At 35.0% G+C, this 24,602-nt stretch overlaps 1 protein-coding gene across 8 annotated transcripts in view; it reads right to left on the reverse strand.

Annotated features, from left to right (window-relative positions):
- Positions 1-24,602, reverse strand: part of LOC115216530 (ATPase MORC2) — a 161,388-nt gene that overhangs the window by 49,713 nt on the left and 87,073 nt on the right. For all 8 annotated transcript variants that reach the window (XM_036502786.1, XM_036502764.1, XM_036502766.1 and 5 more), the window contains exon 27: positions 4,511-4,541. In XM_036502786.1, coding sequence (XP_036358679.1) covers positions 4,511-4,541 — 31 coding nt within the window. The remainder of the gene's footprint in view (positions 1-4,510; positions 4,542-24,602) is intronic.

Here is a 24,602-nt window from a genome sequence, read left to right on the forward strand (position 1 = left end):
GGCTGATGATCGTAAAGTTGTGAGTTCAATTCCCAGTGATGCACTGTGTCCTTGAACAAGACACTTTATTTCACATTACTCCAGTCCACTCAGTTGGCAATAGTGAGTAGTACCTGAATTTCCAAGAGCCAGCCTTGTCACACTCTCTATCATGCTGAATCTCCCTGAGAACTACAATAAGGGTACACACGTCTGTGAGCAAGTTGTTCCGTTGATCGTATCAACTGGGACCCTCGTCATCATAACTGACGGAGTGCTCTACCATATATATATATATGTATATATATATATATATAACAATTGCAGCGTGGAAGGTGCTGCATGGATTTTTGTCAGTGAACAGGTCGCGGATTTTAGCGACGAAAATATTTTGACAAATTAAACTTAAATGTTGAAGTGAATCGAACGGCTTTTGTGTGTTTCTTAAATGGCTTATAAACACCTTCCACGCTGCAATTGTTTTCGTTTCAGCACACGATCTCAGATCAAATTACTTGCTATGCGAGTACATCTCCGTAATATATATATATATATATATATATATATATATATATAACACATATGTGTGTGGGTGTATATGAAAATGATGTCAAACATGTACATAATGATATTCAATGCATATGCATTTAACACATACATGTCAGATAACTGTGTAATACATTAAAAGGGAAGTTCATCTCTTACGCAAAATCTTCTTGAAACATATTAAATGCATTCAAAATACCATTACTTGGTCTGACTTCATTTCTATAAACTATACGACTCTGTGCCCTGTACAAACTAGCCAGTAACTAAATCCATTCACACAGATACTATTACAAGGGTTTGGAGTGGCTTGTTCTATTTGACTTGAGTCAGAAATTCTGGTATTGTGCATCGCTTCTAAGCTTAATACAAATTATATTTATTGTTACACATATATATATATGTATATAGTTATACTTGGGGATGGTTATATTTTGTTGATTAAACACATGCACTATATATTTAGTCTTCTCTACAGCCTTATTATTAATATTATTATCATCTTAGTTTCTTAGTCAAAGCTCTTTTGTCACACATCCTGTGACTTCATCAGCAACTTTCTATCCCATGTGTTACCTCTTATTCTGCTTCGGCCATTTACATTTATTCATTTATATATATATAGATAGATAGATAGATAAGGAAAGAGATAACAAAGGAATAAACAATTATCTTATGAACCCCATTAGCTTACAGCTGATTATTATTATTATTTAAAAGGCAGTGAGTTGGCAATTAGCATGCCAGGTGAAATGCTTAGAGACATTTTGTCTGTCTTCACGTTCTGAGTTCAAATTCTGCTAAGGTCGACTTTGCCTTTCATCCTTTCAGAGTTGATAAATTAGGTACCAGTTGCATATTGGGGTCAATCTAATCGACTGCTCCCCTCCCACAAAATCTCAGGCCCTGCAGCTATAGTAGAAAGGATTATGATTATTATTATTATTATTATTATAATTAAGACAGTAAAATGGCAGAATCGTTAGTAACCCAGGTGAAATACTTAGCAGCATTTCATCCGTCTTTACATTCTGAGTTCAAAATTCTGCTGAAGTCAACTTTGCCTTTCATCCTTTTGGTACCAAAAAATACCAGTGAAACACTGGGGCCAATGTAATCGACTAGACCCCACAAAAAAAAAATTGGGGACCTTGTACTTTTAGTAGAAAGGATTATTATTATTATTATTATCATTATTATTATTTCAAATGTCACTGAGGTTAACCTCGCCTCTCAACATGCGGTAGGCTCATATTTGAATGCCTGAGTAACAGCTTAGTTTCATTAGCATCTCAAATATGAAGTGCAGTTTATTTGAGAAAATATATACATTTTAATATATACACAGAAAAGCATTACCATTGCCAATGAGAAAGCATATATATATATATATATATATATATATATATATATATACACACACACACACACATACCTAAGGACTTATGGACTAACATCTACACAATCGGTAGGTTGAACTGAACTTTTATGCTTCTTTTTTCTTCTCTTTTTCTTCATCACCTTATTCCTTTTCTCCTGTCCTCTATGTTGTCGTTTCATTAATCTATACCCTTCTCATTTTCCCCAATTCGTCTCAAATGATGGAATATCTCATACTCTAGGATATCCCAGAAACAGCTGTAAGACTTTGAATTTTTCCAATAATAATAACGTATATGACTTGAGATGTTTATCCTGCCTTAATGTTTGTTGTCCTGTTTAACAATTATATATCTACTATAACAGAAATCTACAATGGTTCCATAACTCCCATCTTGGTTATAACCTTGGAACCCTGGTAATCCATTACAACACTTAGCCAGCATACCAAGTTGTTCAGATCACCTGTCAATATATTTTATATATATGCACACACACATACACAACACACACACATACACAACACACCACACACACACACACACATATATATATATATATATATACACACACACACACATACATACATATACACACATACACAACAGGCTTCTTTCAGTTTCCACCTATCAAATCCACTCACAAGGCTTCAGCTGGCCTGGAGTAGAAAACATTTGCCCAGGGTGCCACTCAGTGAGACTGAACCCAGAACCATGTGATTGGGAAGCATACTTCTTCCTACATAACCACACCTACTATATCCCCAAAACTACTTCCAAAACTTTTGTCATCAATAAATACCTCCAGCACCCACCACCAACACCAACACCTTTACAATCACAGACTACACTGTGCTATGTTAGTGCTACACTCACCATCACTACCATTCATATTGCCAAAGCCACTACAATAACTGTCACCATCACCACCACCCCTATACCTAGAACTCACCACCACTATCACTTTACCCACCCAACAACAACATCAGATTACCTGCTGGGTTTCAATAGATACTTTTTTAATTAACCCAGTTTTCTCTACTTTGATTAATAAAGGTGTTGATTTGGTTGCAGTTTGGATCTATTTCAAAGCAGCATGCTACTTCCTACCACCACCATCAACAACACCACAGCACATCAGCCCCCACTAGGATTAAACTATCCACCATTATAATAGTCACTGCTAACATCCCCACCACTAAGTCAAAGACAGTCTCAATGACTACTATCAGAACTGTTACTATAAAGATAACAGTCACCAATTCCACCAACACAATCACTACCAACATCACCACCACCTGCAGCAGTTATGACAACAACAACGGTTATATATATATAAAGAGAAGGGATAACTCAATAGCTATAATACGTCTTATAATCCTTTCTACTACAGGCACAAGGCCTGATATTTTGAAGGGATTAGTTGACTAAATTAACCCCAGTATCTTACAGGTATTTATTTTATTATTTATTAACCCTCGAAAGGATGAAAGGTAGAGTCAACACTGGCAAAACTGAACCCAGAATGTGAAGACAGACGAAATGCTACTAGACATAAACAAGCAACTACTGCAGTATGAACCAATGAAGGAGCCTCAAACTTAAATTTTCAAGTATCACATACTGTCCTTCTTAACTTTTTAGTTACCATATTTCTGTCAAAATATACTACCTTTGTTTCCATTAACTTTGAAAGAACAAAATTTGAAAAACATAAAATTTTGATTGAAGGTTTTCATTAACTTTAACCCTTTAGCTTTCACAATATTCCATCAAAAGTAATGCTTATTTATTCACATTGTTTTGAATTAATTGTGCATTATTTTGTAGCTTTGAGATTTTGATGAGGTAACAGCAAATTTTTAGAATGATATTGTAAAGTTGGTGAGAGAGGCTGAATCTGGCCAGCTTGAATATAAAATAGGCAGAATATTTTTGGCCAGATATGGCTGATTTAAATGCTAAAGGATTAAAATAGGAAGGATGTACCATAGAACCTAGGGTTGTCCCTGGTGGACTGGTCTCAAAAGGGTTAAGAACATGTGTTAGATGAGATAAGAAAAATACAAGATGGTCACAACTGGAATGCCTTTGGTCATAGATCTACTTGATCAGAGGTGATCTAGGGTTAAACAACATCCACTTCCACTGCAGTATAGACAAGGATAATTCCTACTCTTCCACCATAATCCCAAATTTACTCACCTCTCTATTTTCCTCTTTTCCACTACAACTACTAATATTTCTCTGACCCATTATCTACCATCAGACAGCACAGCTACATACCATCTTCACTATAAATTCCACCACAATGAATTTTAAGAACCTGTAATCCTGGATCTATGGGGTGCTCTTAAGCATTCAATAGACTGGCTTCATACTAAGTGTACTCATCTAAAACTATCCATAAAGACTACAACATAAAGCAGCAGCAAAACTTAGGAATGTTTCTAATAAGTCATTAACTGTGACCAAACACTTCAAACATTAAAAAATTCCAAAGCTGAGCCAAAGGGTAAAGCTTCTGTCACTATGCTTTTTTATTTGTTTAATGTTTTAATTTCTTCACTGACCAAATCAGAAATGTGAGCAATTAGACAGCTTACCTTCCGTATATCAGGTCCATTTTGATCATACCTGTAATAATAAGAAAGAAAAGAATGTTTATTTTGGAAGATAGAATGCAAAGAGAGAGAGAGTCAGACAGATCAACATCTTCAACACCAAACTAAATTTGTCAACTAATCACCTAGAAGCAGCCAATCACAAACGTTGATGATTGAATAATACACGTCTTTAAAACAAGAAATTCCCTCTCCTGCTATTCACAGGAGTTTGGGGTAACATTCAGTTAGACAAAACTCAACTACATCTGTGAAGGCAACTTCTTATCAAGTCATTCATTTCAATTTGTTGTCATTGTTTATAAAAATATGAAAAGTAATGTTTGTATTAAATAACAATAAATCATTCAAAAGAAGTATGCAGTCCAAATACAGACAATATTATGTTGTAAGAACAATAGTAAACCATTCATTCATTTATTTGTGATTGTTCCAGTCTATAGACAGAACAACTATTTCAGGTACTGATGAGAGAGTTACAGACTGAACATAGTCTGAACAGGATCTACAACACATATGTATAAAAAATATATGTACAACACATATATATATATATATATATATATATAGATAGATAGATATGGACATATATATATGTGCATACATATGTATACATATATATATACATATATGTACAAATATATATATATATATATATATATATATATATATATATATAGATAGATAGATATGGACATATATATATGTGCATACATATGTAGAGTTAGAAGAAGATATTAAAAAAAAGACAGCAAAACTTCTAAAATTACAGAGCACAAAAGTAGTGGAATCATCAAATCAGTTAAGATTGGAAGAGGAAAGGAGACAAAGAGAAGAAGAAATAGAAAAGAAAAAGGAAGAGCGAGAGAGGTTGAAAAAATTAGAAGAGAAACGCAAGGCTGAAGAAGAGCAGAAAAAAGAAGAAATTCGGAAAAAAAGAGTAGTGAAGCGGCTCGTGGCAGTAAATCAAAGACCGTGGCAGATAAAGTGAGTAAAATTCGGTGCGTTTTTTACTTAATTTTTAAACTAACAAACTGGTTATGTTCAAACAGGTCAGATCTGGTTTCTCCTATATACCTAACAATGTCATTCCAAAAATAAACAGTTACATCATTGAAATGTCAAAGCTATGAGATGATGATGATGATCATCATCATCATCGTTTAACGTCCGCTTTCCATGCTAGCATGGGTTGGACGGTTCAACTGGGGTCTGGCAAGCCCGAAGGCTACACCAGGCCAGTCAGATCTGGCAGTGTTTCTACAGCTGGATGCCCTTCCTAACGCCAGGTGTATAATTAATTCAAAGCAATGTGAATAAATAAGCATTACATATTACTATTATTATTAGTATTAGTATTGTCCCTTTGATCCCCGGTTGACAGTTTGCTTATTATTATTATTATTATTACTATTTTCAGCTTCGCCTCGTATTGCATATTATTTCTCCATACAGGGTTTTTTTTTTTTTTTTTTTTCAATGGCGGCCCATTTTCGCGGGGTTCCACTATTCCCTTCTCTCTCTCTCCCTCTTTTATGTTGTCTGCCATCCCCCCTCTTCCTTTCCCCCCTTCCATTGCTAAGAGCATTTTTAAGCCAGCCCGTCAAGTTCAACCTTCGCATATTCCCGTGTCAGGCCGAAGAACGAAATGTTCCCAAGATAAGAGAGTCTTTCTAATCTAATGTTGTGGTTGAGCTGTTTATTATTATTACTATTATTATTAGTATTAGTATTGTCCCTTGATCCCCGGTCGACAGTTTGCTTATTATTATTATTATTATTACTATTTTCAGCTTCGCCTCGTATTGCATATTATTTCTCCATACAGGGTTTTTTTTTTTTTTTTTTCAATGGCGGCCCATTTTCGCGGGGTTCCACTATTCCTTCTCTCTCTCCCTCTTTTACGTTGTCTGCCATCCCCCCTCTTCCTTCCCCCCTTCCATTGCTAAGAGCATTTTTAAGCCAGCCCGTCAAGTTCAACCTTCGCATATTCCGGTGCACCCGCCCTTGCACACCACAATACCGGATATCTCTATATTTGCTCCATCTATACCGGATGTCGCTTCTCCCACCACCATTATAGGTGTCTACTTTTCGAACCCCCTCTCAATACGCTATTTTACCATGCATTACCCCTCTCTTGATATCCTACGTTCTACTTGCCTAGAACCTGTCATCATTTCTCTGAACCACCCTCCCCACTGGTGCTCCCCTATATTTCTGCACACCCCCCCCCCACATAAAAAGCACCATCTGAACGTGGCCGATGCCAGACCCCTCTGGCACCTGTGCAGGTGGCACGTAAAAACACCCACTACACTCGCGGAGTGGTTGGCGTTAGGAAGGGCATCCAGCTGTAGAAACACTGCCAGACTAGACTGGAGCCTAGGGCAGTCCCTAGCTCCCCAGACCCCGGTCGAAATCGTCCAACCCGTGCTAGCGCGGAAAACGGACGTTAAACGATGATGATGATGATGATGATGATGATGATGATGTACAAATATATATATGTACATATATATATATACATATATAGATATATGTACATATATATACATATATAGATATATGTACATATATATACATATATAGATATATGTACATATATATACAATATATATATATGTACATATATATACATATATAGATATATGTACATATATATACATATATATATATATACAAATATAGATATATGTACATATATATATATATATATACAAATATAGATATATGTACATATATATATATATACAAATATAGATATATGTACATATATATATACATATACAAATATAGATATATGTACATATATATATATACATATACAAATATATATATATATAGATACACACAAAAACATATATACGTATACATGTATATATACAGAAACACATATATATACACACATATACATACACACACATATGTATGTATATACACATGTATACATATATATACATACACACACATATATGTATATACATATATATATATGTATGTATATACACATATGTATATACATATATATATGTATGTATATACACATGTATACATATATATATACATACATACACATATATACACATATATACATACATGCACATATATACACATACATGTCTATATATATATAAATACAGATAGATATACATACAATGATTAAGTAATGTGCAAAATATTATTATTTTGCATATTACTTAATCATTGTTTTATGTTTTATCTTATATTTAATCTTTCTAAATATGTAATTTTTCTAAATGGTATGATTTAATTTTTCATTATTGAATTGATAAACAGTGTTTTTTTCTCTATTATATATATATATATATATAATATACATATATATATAATATATATATATATATATATATATAATATACATATATATATATATATATATATATATATACATGCATAAACACACACACACATTTGTGTAAAAAATTAATGAGTGGCTGTGTGGTAAATAGCTTGCTTACGAACCACATGGTTCTGGGTTCAGTCTCACTGCGTGGCACTTTGGGCAAGTGTCTTCTACTATAGCCTCAGGCCGACCAAAGCCTTGTGAATGGATTTGGTAGACGCAAACTGAAAGAAGCCCGTCGTTTATATATATATATATATATAAATGTGACCGCATGTGTACCGTTGTCGATTTTTCTTCTGTCTTCCCTTCTCTGGATCTTTCCTTCTCCTATGTTTCCGACAAAGAGCTCCACTCGAAACGTTAAACCCTCCTCCTTTCCTGAGCATCCAATAATACTATATTTGTTCCACGTCCTCGCGTTGCTGTGTTTTTTTGTGCTTTCTTGTTTGGATTAACTCTCTATATATGTGTGTGTGTGTGTGTGTGTGTGTGTGTCTATGTTTGTCCCCGCAACATCACTTGACAACTGATGCTGGTGTGTTTATGTCCTTGTAACTTAGCAGTTTGGCAAAAGAGACTGATAGAATAAATACGAGGCTTACAAAGAATAAGACCTGGGGCCGATTTGATCAACTAAAAGCAGTGCTCCAGCATGGCCAAAGTCAAATGACTGAAATGAGTAATAGAGTAAGTACATGCACTGCATAAATGTTTTCAGGATTAAATAATAAGACAACAAACGGAAAATATGACATAACTGTGTGTATACATATGTAATTTTTTTTAAAAACTGATGTAAATAAACATACGAACATATACTAAATGCACAGATGAACAGAAAACACAGAAGGTCACCAACTCCTCTTCAGTTATCAGCCAGAGGGTTGAGCCCAATTTTGGCCATGTGTGTGTGTACACACACCTTTTTTATATATGTGTATATACAATAGCTTTCTTTCAGATTCCATCTACGAAATACACTCACAAAGCTTTGGTTGTCCCAAGGCTATAGTAGAAGACACTTGCCCAAGGTTCCACACAGTGGGATTGAACCTGGAACCACATGGTTGGGAAGCAAGCTTCTTAGCACACAGCCACTATATTCATTTATGTATATTTATTTATATCTTTGTCTTTGTGTTTGTTTTTATGTTCAAACCAGCCATGTCTAACCTCTCACATCCACCTTACAATGTCATTCTACAAGCAAACGATCTCAATATTGAAATCTCAAAGCTGTGCAATTAATTTAAAACATAATAATATGAATGAAGGGTTAAATTTGTAGTAACACTCAGAAAACCTATGACCCAAACTGCACTCGGATGGAAATTAGCTGAAGTTATTTGAGATTTTCTTAAGTAATCAAAGCAGTGTTCACAGTATTTATATTTGGGTGTACATAGTTTAATCAGATACTTCAGCATTATTTGTTTGTTTGTTCATAGAGAAACAAAGTAACAAGGACTACAGGTTAAGGATTAGAAATGATGTGATAGTAGAAAAAAAAAAAGAAGAAAAGTAAGGAGGGAAAAATGTACCTCCTTATATCATTTTTTCTTTTTGTCCGTTTTAACTCTTTTTATTTGCTTCAGTCATGTGACTGTGGCTTGCTGGGACACCAGCCTGAACAAATCAATCCCATTATTTTATTTTTTTAAAGTCTGGTATTTAATTTCTTGGTCTCTTTTACCAAACTGCTAAGTTACAGGGATGTAAACAAACCAACACCAATTATCAAGCAATAATGGAGAGACAAACATAAACACACACACGACGGGCTTCCACACTGCTTCCATCTACCAAATTCAATCACAAGGCATTGGTCAATCCCGGGCTAAAGTACAAGATACTTGCCCAAGGTGCTGTGCAGTGAGACTGAACTCAAAGCTATGAGGTTGCAAAGTGAGCTAGATATAAAAGTACTGCAGCATTTGCTGTGTGTACATTTTATACACCAAAATCTGTTTTCTTAAGCATCCTTTACAAAAAAAGAAAGAAAGAAAAAAAAAGCAAGTAAGTTCAACTCCAACAGACATATTCAACATTATTTAAATATTTCTCACAGTAAATAAAGAACAATAAAACAAAATGAAAGCTTGCCACAAAATATTATGGCAGCTAACAGCAGCAATGCTGTAAACATACATATTTTATTCTTCAGTCATCACACTAAATCCAGCAAGAGTTACAATCGCTTCTCTTCAGATTCTCAAATATAAAACATGCAATATAAGTCACTTGCAGAGTTGTCAGCAGCCCTAGCACTGGCTTTTATTCAGATAAGTGATTTAATAGAGTGCCATGTAATTAAACAATATTGTTTTGGACTGGCTGTTGGAGGAGTGGTGGATTGATGCGCTTGCCATGCAGTGGGGCTGGGTCTTGGTGCATAACCATTTAGTTCAAGCGAGAAGCCAAGAACAGCCAATGTTTTAATGCACATCCACCTGAGACTTTGTCACAGAGAGTGTTGTTGTTGTAGCCTTGCTAGCCAATGTGAAGACAAGACAAGATGGGAAGTTTATGGTTTTGGTCTTTAATGATGTCAGCTGCTGCTGCTGCCAGCACAGTAAATATGGCTTATAAGCAATAACATCATCATCTCTAATAAGAAATACCAATGCCACAACACGAATGGTGTAATAGCTGATGATAAAACCGCTTTTAGCATCAAATGATCCTATCAGCATATGAAATATTACATGCATGTGTTTGTGAGAAGTGATGTGTGTGTTTGTGATTTTGATGAGTGATGTGTGTGCACACACAGACACATACCTTAAACACACATGTATGCTGCAAGTGTGTGTGTGTATATATATATATATATATATATATATATAGGGCAGTGAATAAACTGTCATCTAAATTACACAAAAATGAAAATAACACAGACATCTCATTTTAACAGATATATTTACCAAAATTACATAAAAATATCTTGAAATACTAAAGAGTAAATTTATTCAATAAAATTGCCATTGTCTTCAACAACGGCCTCCAGACGACTTTGGAATTTGTAACTCTTCTAGATATTCTCCATAATCCTTGCTCTCAGTTCATCCTTGGTGTAACAAGGAGTTTTGTTGGTCTCTTGCTCAACGGCACCCCACACATAATAATCAAGCAGGTTGCAATCTGGGGAGTTAGATGGCCAGATGTTAGGGGTGATGTCATTGCAGAAATTGTCTGACAGCCATGACTGGGTTCCCTTGCTTGTGTGGCTTGGTGTAAAGTCCTATTGTCAGACATTGGGTCTTCTAGCAGCCACCCTCTTCACCCAGAGTAGCACTACCTCCTCCAGGCACCTGATGTAGGCCTCCATGTTGAGACTGAGACTGTGTGGGAAGATGAATGGAGGTATAACATCGCCATCACTAGTAATCACTCCAAATGTTGACTGGATGTTTGATTTTTATCATTTTCAATACATGTTTTGGGGGCATGGCAGCTGTTCTGTGTGCTTACCATCTGATCCTGGCATAAATTTTTCATGTCTGAGAAAAACCAAAGCATGTTCAGTTGGAGGGGATGCTAGGGTTTGTTCAAAAGCTTCGTAGTGCGATCTTTCCACTTATCATTGATGGCTTGCAATAAAAATTGGTCCTTTCTCATCTAGTATGAGAAATGCTCAATATCTTTATGCACTACCTGCCTGATAAGAAACTCAGACACTCCCATGTCCCTGGTGATGGACCTGATTGACTTGGGGGGATCGTTATCAATCATGGCCTAGAGCTCACCAACAAATTCAGGAGTTCTCTTCTTATCAAAACAATCAGAGTGAGTTTTCTGAGCTGCCATACATTCGTGATCACCATTAGACAAATTCAGCTCTTTTCGAATCCTCTGCACTGTCATCAGATTGACACCCAATCACTCTGAAATGTTTGTATTGGAGCTTCTGCCATGAATGCCAAGCAGTACAGCATGTCATTTCCAAAGTCAATTGCATCATTGCGTTGTTTTTCTTACAGACACTGTCCAACTGACCCTACTATATTGAGTAATCAACAAATTCAAAAACAAACAATGCACATAATTAAAAATATGAGATAGCGACAATTTTTCCCATCATACCCTGTATATATATATATATATATATATATATATATATATGTCTACATATGTGTGCATTTATATGTATACATACATACTTATATATACATATACATATGTACATACACACACATATATCACTGTACCAACCAGACTATCAGATATAGTTATACACCACTGGTCATAATGCATTTCCAGTTCTTTCCTAACTGTCGCTGTCTTTTCCATCTTGAACCAAATTCCTTAACTATGAAGCAAATGGTTCCCAGTCCATTTTGACAATGAATATTCAGTTGTATGCCCTGTGATTTGGCATGGTTTCTACATCTAGATGCCTTTCATAACACAAAATTTTACATGTGCACACTTGCATTAGAGAAGTTTCATGTCCTCGGCTGAATGAAGTCCTCACTACTTTATGTTGATTTCATTAGCATAGCAACCACTTTTAGATTGTGTTTGGTGCATTTTAATATGACACCAGTATTAGAGGTCAAGTCCAGGTCGTGGTGTGATGGCTTGTATGTCTTAATGATCCTGAAAGCAATTCCAGTGGAGTACAAACTCCCAAGCTGAACAGGTTAAAGAATAGAAGCCAGACTAATTTGGACCACCTCTAGGGATGAAAAATGGGTTTCTGTAAAGCCAACACACCTACCTAGAAAAAAGCAATGTTACAGAGGCAGTGATGACAATTCAATACCAACAAGATTGGGAAGGGGAAGGCCTTTCTTCAGAAAAATACATGATGCGGTTCAGCAAAAACTGAATGGAAGAAACTAACATCCAGCATTATATATCAGGCACTAACCTGGGACCCACAAAAGAGGCATAAAAGAGGGACACCCGGAAAATAGTTGGAAGCAAGATAGTGAGGCAGAGCTGAAAATATAGGGATCCAACTGGAGAGAAGCAGAGGAGACAGCCCAGGGTTGAGAACAGTGGAGAAAGGTTGTTAATTGCCTATGCTTCAAAGGGGGCAAAGGGGTAAGTATATAAATACTAGAGAAGTTGTTTTGTACCATACAAGACTAAAGTGTGTATGTTATAATAGGAGCAAGAAAGCAATGCTAAGTACAGACTAATAGAAGAGAACAATGACAACAACTACTGGTAGGTTATCAGTAAGAGATTTTGAATAGACAAACAGCATGTACTTGGTGGCAATATAGTGATTATAATAGGGAGAATAAGTGAGAGATAAAAACAGAGATGGACAATAGTAAGTAAGAATGGTAAATGTCAATGAGCAGTGATATCGAGAAGAGAGTAGTGAATAGAGATACATACACGTGTATATATATGACTGCAGCCATGCTAGAGCGCCACCTTAAAGGATTTTTTAGTTGAAGAAATCGACCCCAGGGATTATTCTTTGTTAGACTATTCTATCAGCCTCTTTTGCCGAATGCTAAGGTACGGGGATGTAAACACACATACATTGGTTGTCAAGTGATGGGGGTGGGGACAAACACAGATACAAAGACACACACACACACACACACACACACACACATACACAAACATAGACAGACAGACAGATAGATAACAGGCTTCTTTCAGTTTCCACCTACCAAATCCACTCACAAGACTTTGCTGGTGCAAGGTTATAGTAGAAGACACTTGCCCAAGGTGCCACACAGTGGAACAGAACCTGGAACCATGTAGCTGAGAAGCAAGTTTCTTACCATATATACCCATTCATTTTTTTATTGATGTATACACCTTCCATCCTGCCCTTATTCTCAAGATTTTAGCACCTCATTAAAAGATGCAGACAAAGCAAAGCTGGACAAGACCCTACGTGATAGTCTCTTCAATAACACCATCCCACCTGTGCTCTTATATGCAAGTGGACTACTACATAGAGGAAAGAACATTGATCAGCTACGATGCAAAAGGCTATGAAAAGATCCAAGCCAAGATTATCATTGCTAGGGCATGTCCGAAACAAGGAAATTCAAGGACGGAGCTGAGTTGACAACGATTGGAGAATACTAAGAGCACAAGTTCTGCTGGACCAGAAGGCTCACAGAAAACTGGTGGACGTGTGCAGGTGCCAAGTGGTATTAAAGAAATCAGAAAAGCCACTAGGAAATCCTCCACAATGATGGGAAGACAACTTTAATGATTTGGTCCAGAATGGGAAAAAAAGAGGGCAATCAAGAAAGAATTAGGAGTATATTATCACCAGCAGTGTATAACAACATTCGACACTCTGACACAGTGATGTGTGTGTGTGTGTGTGTGTGTGTGTGCGCGCGAGTGCGTGTGTGTGTGTGTGGTGTGTGTGTGTGTGTTAGTGAAGGCATGTGGCTTAGTGGTTGGGATATTTGGCTCATGACTGTAAGGTGGTGAGTTCAATTCCCAGTGGTGCACTGTGTCCTTGAGCAAGACACTTTATTTCGCATTGCTCCAGTCCACTCAGCTGGTAAAAATGAGTAGTACCTGAATTTCAAAAGGCCAGCCTTGTCACATTCTGTGTCATGCTGAATCTCCCTGAGAACTATGGGTACACATATCTGTGGAGTACTCAGCCACTTACATGTTAATTTCATGAGCAAGCTGCTCCATTGATTGGATCAACTGAAACTCTCATCATTGTAGCTGATGGAGAGCTAGTTATTTATAAACACACACACACACACACACACACACACACTGGTTGTTTTCAAATGTGTGCCAAGATACAATGATGCGTGCAAAAAGTATCTTAGTGCACCAAGGATTTTTAAAAATGTACTTAAAGGTTTTAGAAAATCCATATTTATACTTGAGCATCTTCACAAACATGTTATTCATAAATGTGATTAATAAAACAAGATAAGTAATAGTTTTCTATATTTTTTTCTCTAAATCTTTGACTTTAGAAGTTTTTTTTAAACTTTCCATGAGATGTGAGCCGGGAATTTCAGAATTTTTTTATTTTAATTCCCAGTAAGTCAAAAAGTAAAAAAAAAAAAAAAAGTTGAAACCATGAATTACACACATACACATACAAATGAGTGTGTGAATGTGTTTGTACAGACACAAAAGTACGGATATATATAAATATATGCATACACATGAACATATATGTATACATATGTATATATGCACACACACATATACATAAACATATGTATATATGCACACACACATATACATAAACATATGTATATATGCACATACATATACGTATACACATATCTACAAAACACACATAAATGCACATGTATGCATTTGTGTGTGATTACGAATACAAATGTATGGATACATATAAATATATGCACACACATCAACAAATATGTTTACTCGCATACATACACACAATGATTGCTTCACTTGTCATATAATAGCTGTCTCAAAAGATATCTGCACTGCATTAGGTTATAATAACTCACACAAAACCTATGTCACTCTCTAAGTATCCATAGCTAAATTATCTGCAGACAAGTGCAGAGACTGTTTTAACTACGGATCCTTCCTTTATATTTTCCCAATAAGAGGATACTCAGAAGTTTGATATAGAAGCTTTCCTCCTCCAAGTGGTTTTACTGCACACTCAGACATAAACCCATATATATATTTGTTAGTTTTACATGCTTTTCTGCACCAGCATGGAATAAACAAATAATCATCCACATTCCACATACACACACTCATACATATATAAATCATATATATATATATATATATATATAATATATATATATATATATATATATATATATATGTATATATATATGATTTATACACATATACATATGTATATATATATATATATATACACACACACACACACACAACACATATATAAATCATACATATTTGTGTGTGTGTGAATATACATATAGGCCCAAGTATAGCTGCGTGGTAAGAAGCTTACTTCCCAGGTTCAGTCCCACAGTGTGGCACCTTGGGCAAGTGTCTTCTACCAAAACTTGCATTTCAGATGCAATGATGTTTAGGAATAGTTCATGTTAGGGAAAATATAGCAGAACTAAATTTTAAAATATCCACCTTATTTAATGTTCAACCTCTAACTGCAGTATGTGGCATAATAAATGGCCATTACTAAAGTGCATTTAAGAAACCAAATACAGTATTATGCAGTACACATATACTAGGTTTTTATGGTGGTTGGAAGCTCAAGAATTTAGTTAATTTCACTCACCAAGGAGATAAAACAGGCCTATAATTTCTCAGTGGCTATATTTTAGCTGACAACCTTTTGACTTAAAGATTTATGATCTTCAATCACTATCACAATACTTCAGTTTCTTTTCAGTGATAGAAATAGTGTTCTCAAATGATGCTATCACAAACCATTTATTCTCTTTCCCTGCTGGTATCCATGAGATGGTAACATTCATGAATGTCTTTTAGTCGTTCATGTCTTACACTCCCAAAGTTGATACACACAGTCTTTTCTCATGCTAAATCACATTCTATAAAAACCATGCATACACTATTGATGCCATCACAAATATTCCTGTGATGAATTGTAGATCACTGTCTGTGCCATATTATCACAGTCCATATTAATGTTGTTACCAATGTCCTTATGCTTAAGAACTGATTCATTTTTATTTACAAAACGTAATTTAGAAACATTTTCTAGGTTAAGATTAGCTTGTTTCGAACAACACAAGAAACTGTGCTCTTATATGGCTGAAGTACATGGACTCTAAATAAGGCACCAGAAAGAAAATAGATGGAACATGCACAAGACTTCTAAGAGCAGCATTTAACACTTAACATCAATTGGCAGTGCCATACGACTAACCAGGTTCTGTATGGTAACATTCCAAAAGTTATCTCCACTAGAGAGGAAAGAAGACTGAGATTCTGTGGACATTGCTTTAATATGACAGATGAAGGACATTTATTGATCAACTGGTTGAAGATGCTGATCTACTAAAGAGCAACCTATCAAATGCAATGCAGGAAAGAGAATTCTGAAGGCAAGTGGTTGGTGGTGTTCGTCAGTGAACAATGTGGTAGGTAAGTAGGTACTTTCTAGGTTCTCAAATCTTACATTTGTTAAGTCAACTTAGATTACATGCCTCATCATATTACCTCATATAAAACATCAGAATCTATCCAGAGGCATATAGAAGAATTTGTAAACAATGTCTCTTCTCAGTAATTAATTTCTGTCTAACCTTTCCGTTACTACTGATAAATCTCTCTCTCTCTATATATATATATATATATATATATATATATATTTGTTCTTCATATTATTGAAATTAATTCATACTTTAAGATTAGTTGAGAAAAAAACAAGGAAAACATTAGGTGTTGTGATAAACAATGTAACTTTTATGCTAAGATTATTAGCTACCATTTGGAAGCTATTTTCCAGTGGCACTCAGAAACAAACAAAACAGTGGAGAGAGTACATGACCAGACTGCAACACATACAGTTCACTTCACCACTGCATGTCAAAGATAAACTGAAGACTGGTTGGTGTATCTGGAACAAAATATAGATTTGTGCATCACATCTAGTCATTTGGGCTACATGTGTTTAGAGGTCTTCTCAATCATAGCTGACTTGGGGACTATATAATTATTGCTACAACAACGTTCAAGTGTACAGTACAACAGAATGATTTCAGACAAGATATGTTGTATCAATCAATGATATCATCCATTAGATAAAAAGTTTCTCTCTTTACTTCCATTAACATTCAGCTTTAAATATCTGATCTCCAATTTTTGTTAAATCTATTCAACTCATTCATCTTATTTGTTGCCATCTTCTGTCTCTTTGGCACTCCCTCAGGATCCAGTCTGCCAGCTTTTTCGGCCACATATTGTCACTCATACTCAGCATGTTCAGTCCAATTCCATTTGAATGATTTTTTTTTCACTTCCATACTAAACTAATTACTACATAAACCACACTCTACCAAATTTGTTTTCCCTAATTGAGATCACCTTCTCCGAATGGAGCTACATAAAAATGCAAGTTACATGCATGCGCACATGTGTGCATGTGTGTGCTTCATACAGATATTTGTGTGTGAATATATACAATACAAATACTTGTTTGTGTATATGTGTATGCAAGTGTGAATATATGTAATACAAATATTTGTGTGCGTGTTTGTGGATTGGTACCTGAATAAAACCAATACAAATATTTGTTGTAATCATGTGTATTTGAATATAAATACAATTATAAATAGATTCCATTTATAATACCAAGAGACTAACTGTTCATCTAAAACACATAGAACACAGAATATTTGTCTTCCATACCATTCCAAACTAGGATTCTGAGTTTTAAAACATTAAAAGCAAGTTAATTTTAAATTGAAATAAAGAAATAAACACAAAAAAATAAACAAAGAGGCAAATGAAAAATTATTTTCATTAAATTATGAAAGAATTTAATTCAAAACAGTTCCAATTTAATGCAACATGGGAGGAGGATAAATTCCACACTGACATACAATTTTACTCAATCCTCCAAATTTGGATGGTTTACGAGAAGAACAGTCAGGGACAGCAGTAAAGAACTAGAATTAAATTAGTACTGCTGTTTCAATTGGGTCAAAACAAATACACTGAGGACCACATCTAGGATAAGTTAGATTGTCACCATGCCCAATTTAACTTATTGACAAAAGCTTCTCAGCTGTGTGCTCGTGTTACAAAGACAATGTGTGTTTTAAGATGTTCCAGTTCCCTAATTGCTCTTATATAGTATGTTATTAGCCCAGTCGAATATTCTTAGCATCTTATCCAGATATTGCTAAACAATAAGTTTCTGTCTATCCTCTTTCTGCAACAGTAAATATTAATTTCTTTTGTTTAAAGCACAATGGTGACTATTGCAAAGAAGTATAATGGACTCAACCGTTGGAGGGACACTAAAACAAAATGACCTAGACAAAATTTGAACTCAGAACAGACAGAGTAAAACTAAAGCAAATACTGTAAAACATTAAGTCTTAATATATGCCATCTCCACCACTCCTACATCCATGTACCATTATTGTAAAACCAAGGTTCAATAATACTTAATACACACATACAGAGTCTACTAGGAACTAAACTATTATAATCTTGTCAAATCCACTTATTCAGTTGTTAATTCCCATATGTCACTCATACCAATAAATACTTAGGTTTTCCTACAAAAGACATAAAAGTTAAGTGTTAGTTTGCCAAGTCAGCGCAAAATAACAACTTAGGCCCATGCAGAAAACCACAGACAATGATAACAACACTAACACGGATAATAGCTAACCTAAGTAATAATTCAGTATCACGTTAAAATGTTTGTTTCAGTTGAACTTTAATTTGTCTATCAAGCTGGAAATATTTCAGTTACTTATTTTCTTTTTGTTGTCATCGAGATTGATAATACTGATGTTATTTTCTTCTTCTTCTTTTACTTCAGTTAGATAGGAAAAGAAAAGTACTGTTTTTCTTTGTCATTTTTCTAATTCTAGAAACATGTTTTTGGTTGCAACATTGAACAAAGAATTGATTACAATAGTCAAAAGATTGTATCTTGGAATCCCAGAGCAGCAACTTAATCAGCTCATCTTTTTATAGAGTTAGTTACAACCCTTAAACAAAGGAAATCTTGAAAAGTGGAACAACCAACAAATAAATAAATAAATATATGTTAAATCAATTAGTGAACAAACATCGCTTTCTTCTTTCCACCCATCCCACCCCCTTCACTACCACTCTCAGACAAACAACACATCAAAGAATGAAGAATTAAAATTCTCTGAATTTGAAGAAACATGATCTTAAAAATAAATTAAAAATCTCCAATTTTGACAAAACGAAAGGAATGGGAGACTGAGCCAATTAAAGAAACCTATTTTGACACCATCGAATTAATTTTCAGTGGTGTTTATTTTTATAAATAACATATATTGAATTTAAGTGAAAACATATTAACAAACAGCTTCTTTACCAAAACATCACAGTCTAGCCTAATCAGGGGGGCATCAGATACTGATGCAAGAAAAATAAGTCCAATTTCAATGCATTGCCATTTTGATAACTAAAGTGAAATCTGTGCCTTACAGCTACTTCTCTCTTTCTCTCTCTCTCTTACCTTTACTCCACACACACACACACCTAATACCATAAAATCTCTAAATGACTATAAGGTTTATTATCACATCTAGCAAGGAGAATCCATACACTATAACTTTTCATACATTAATTGTATAGTATTTGAAGTGCATCATTTCATTAATTTGGTTTTAATTGATGAGATTAAACATAATTAGTTTAGCTTGACACTTACATCTATGACCTAAGATCTGAACCATCAGTCAAGACCACAATATGGCAGGATGGGGAGGTTGTTGTTTAGCTCTAGGTCAGCTTTGATCAAACAGCCCTAGTGATCAAACATGTTCCAAATGTATATCTAGAACTACATTATCTAATTAATGGATCACCCTTCTTTTTTTAAGACAGTAAAATGATCTTAAGGATAGATTTGGCTGTTATTTCTAGTAGATTTAGCAACCATATCAAGGGTTGGTTGAACAATGAAGTTCGCAGCACATTTATTACATACATGTTCAAAGCACAATATGGCTTTTATTCTTGGTTTTTATCCACTGACAAGGTTGCAAAAGCAACGAAAATTTTGGAAGCAAAAATATGAATAATAAATGAGTGGAAATTGAACTGGTGTGTTAGATAATAAAGCATTAAGACAATATGACTCTCCTCAGACACAACAAAATTTATTATAGGTGTTTTGTTAAATGGTATGTAGTAACATTCTTGGTAGAACATTTGAAGAGATGCTTTATCAAGCAGTTGTTGATATATAGTTTATCTTTATGTTCAAAGTTCAAATTCTATCAAGGCCAACTTAGATTTCCCTTCCTCTGAAACAGTGATTCTCAAATTCTAGATACTTTTGATTACTATTTTATTCTTTGTGGACCTACTTTACCATTCGGTGTTTTAAAACTAGTTCAATAGATACTTCTTTCAAAATTCCCATTTTGTTTTTCAGACATTCACTTGCATAGGTTTGCATTGAACTCTCTGAGAGAACATGTTTGTGGCCAGAAACATATTCAATTATGTAAAACCTAGCTGTTTCATGCAATAAATGTACCATCATCATCATTTAACATCTGATGTCCATGCTGACAGTAGTTGGACGATTTGACCAGGGCTGGTAAGCTGAAGGACTGCACCAAACTCCAGTCTGATTTGGCATGGTTTCTATGGTTAAATGCTCTTCTTAATGCCAACCACTCAGAGTGTAATGAGTGCTTTTACATGCCACTGGCACCACTTGAGTAACACCAGTATCTGCCATGACTATGATTTCACTTGGCTTGATGGATATTCTACTCAAGCATGGCATATTGACAAAGGTCTCAGCCATTTGTCAGCGAAGGTTATTCACAGACCATTAATATATTACTGTGGGTCCCCAGTTTACTATTTTACTAACACAGACCCCCAAAATTCTTATATGGACTCCCCAGTGGAGAACTACTGCTCTAAAGTATCAGTAAAATGGGTACTAGTAAAACTTGAAGAGTGAGTCATCTTACACTTATGGTCTATCAGAAGAAACCATTACTGTAGACCAATAATTCCCAAACTTGTTTTTTCACCTGTCATTATACTCTCAATATAGTCTTAGGAAGTGAGCAAAAAACATGTAGCCAAAGCTGTGTGAAAGCCAGCTGATAGAAGCCATCTTTACACTACAGAGGAATTTGGATTTGTATCTGCAATAATTTAGGTGTTCAAAATGTATCCTGATGGATAATAGGTTTTTGGAGATATGGATAATTAGCAAAGTATCAAAAAATAAACAGCAGTAGACACACAAATTTGGTGACCCTTAAGTTTAGGATATTTCTTTCACTTTTTTGTCATTCTGCATTCATATGATGTAGTTGTCTGTCTACTTATCTACTTGCCTAGCTCACAGTTTGAAACCCTATCCATGTCAAACAAAATTCCTACTTACTAAGGCAAAGGAATTTACTACTGACCAGTGAGTTGTTAAAGGACTTATATTAATATTAAAGGCCAGTTAAATACTAAAGTAACAGCATACAGACATACACCTATTATTATTATTATTATTATTATTATTATTATTAAAGCACCATCCGAACGTGGCCGATGCCAGCGCCGCCTTGACTGTCTTCTGTGCCGGTGGCATGTAAAAAGCACCAACTGATCGTGGCCGCTGCCAGCCTCCTCTGGCACCTGTGCCGGTGGCACGTAAAAAGCACCCACTACACTCACAGAGTGGTTGGCATTAAGAAGGGCATCCAGCTGTAGAAACACTGCCAGATCAGACTGGAGTCTGGTGCAGCCTCCTGGCTTCCCAGACCCCGGTCAAACCATCCAACCCATGCTAGCTCAGAAAACAGACATTAAACAATGATGATGATGATGATGATGCAAGAGAGAATATAGACGCAATGCAAGCCAGATAAAGCCAACTGGATCTGACCAAATTCCAGCAAAGCTTCTTTTTAGGTTGCTCTGTAGAACGCGCACATGTGTGTGTGTTAGCTTTTATCTTTTACTTGTTTCAGTCATTAGACTGCAGCTATGCTGGGGTACTGTCTTCAGGAATCTTTTAGTCGATTGAACTGGCCCTAGTACTTATTTTTTAAAGCCTGGTACTTATTCTATTGGTCTCTTTTGCTGAATCACTATGTCACAGGGATGTAAACACACTAGCATTGGTTAAGCAGTGGTGGGGGGGGGGACAAACACAGACACAAACATAGACATATATGATAGGCTTCTTTCGGTTTCTATCTACCAAATCCACTCACAAGGCTTTGGTTTGCCCAAGGCTATTGTAGAAGACACTTGCTCAAGGTGTCACACAGTGGAACTGAACACAGAATCATGTGGTTGGGAAGCAAGCTTCTTTCCATGCCTATGTTGTCTACTTTATCTGTATTTTACTGGCAGCTTGTTTTCAAACCCTTAATGAAATTAATACAAAAGAAGAATCCCAGTATTGCTCCATAAATACAGCAAAGTATCATCAGCAGTTCATAAGCAACCAAATCACATTCATCTTCTAGTAACAGAATGAGTATTTGAGCAAGGATCAAGAAGTACCTGCACATCTCATATAAAACAATTTATGATAAAGACTAGTACATAAGACTCTAAGCAACACTAAAAATCTATACAGGATATCAAAAAAAAATAAATAATTTCATAGCTGATATCAGAATTATTATCACAAAAATCTATCAAGATCAGTCTTTCTAGTTATTATTTTTCTTCATCGAATATCAATGCATCAGTCTAAAAGTCTCTGAAAGTTCATTTTTAAAAATTTCCCTGTGAGAATATTCAGAGAGCATTTGTAATTATCCAAACATAAATGTAAGATTGTCTTTAGTTAGTTCAGTTTTATTGTCATTATATATACATACACAGAACAAAAGCAAGCTGCATCCCAAATAGAAGTAACAAAACTAAATAACAGCACTAACAACAGCAAACTTATATGCACAAATTAATACAAACAAATGCAATTACTGAATTGCATAACAGTAACATAATTACATTAAATAAATATATTCCTGTCTGCCCACATACAAATATATACCAAGTAATAGCAGTGACTAACCTACGGAAAAAAAAATGATTTACTTTTCAGGGCTGTAAATTTTATGAAGAGAAATTACGTTGCACCATGTTCATACCTCTATAATGAGCATTATAGGAATATTAGTAGTGTCTCCCAATAAAATAGTAAACTATATTGTTGGCAGTAGTCATGTTATGCCAAATACTTTTATAAACCTTAGTTAATATTTCACATAAATTCATGAAGGAATGGCAATAATACTGTGCAGTACACATTACCAACTGCAGAACTGTCAAATCAATTAGAAAGCATTATTGTATTGCACTGCAATTCAAAAATCAAAATAGCTACAAGAAAAGTTTTATCTTTAATATAGTGAAACAGAAAAAAAATACAGATGATGCTGGGTTTAATGCTGTTTAGTCATGAGAAGCCTTCTGTAATCTAGTAAGGAACTCAGCAATGAGTTTCTATTGTTATAAGTAAGAAGGGATTCACAACTTTACATTTTACAATCTTCAATACACAACATAGTCTATTTCATGATGAAAAGCCATAATGTTTATAGAACATTTCAATAGTTCTCACACTATCACTGAAAGTAAAACACCAGTACAAAATTGTGGATTCATGAAATTGTTAGAGCACTGAACAAAATATTTTGTAGCATTTCTTCCAACTCTTTAATTCTGAATACATAGGCAGATGCAGTGAATTTGTTTATATCTACTAACAAAATGGTCTTCTTGTTAAAAACAGCTGAAGGAAGGCAACAAAAAAACTACTTTTGTTTTCACCCAAGAAAATTCCCTAATAAACACTATGTGCTTGTGGTGAAAGTCATTCATCAACAAGGTTGAGTAAGGAAACAATTTTGTCAGCCAACTCTCAATATTGTCACTGACCAAACCAACTACATCAATGCTGTGTACAAAATTCATGTTGACAGAGCAGTGAGCATGCACACATGAAAAGATTCCTTAAACCAACCTGCAAGGTGTCCTAGCTTCTTGAAAACTATGCTGAAAACGGGAGAGACAACCTGCACTCACAAACAGATACAA

This window comes from Octopus sinensis, linkage group LG1, assembly GCF_006345805.1.
Source record: "Octopus sinensis linkage group LG1, ASM634580v1, whole genome shotgun sequence".
Lineage (NCBI taxonomy): Eukaryota > Metazoa > Mollusca > Cephalopoda > Octopoda > Octopodidae > Octopus > Octopus sinensis.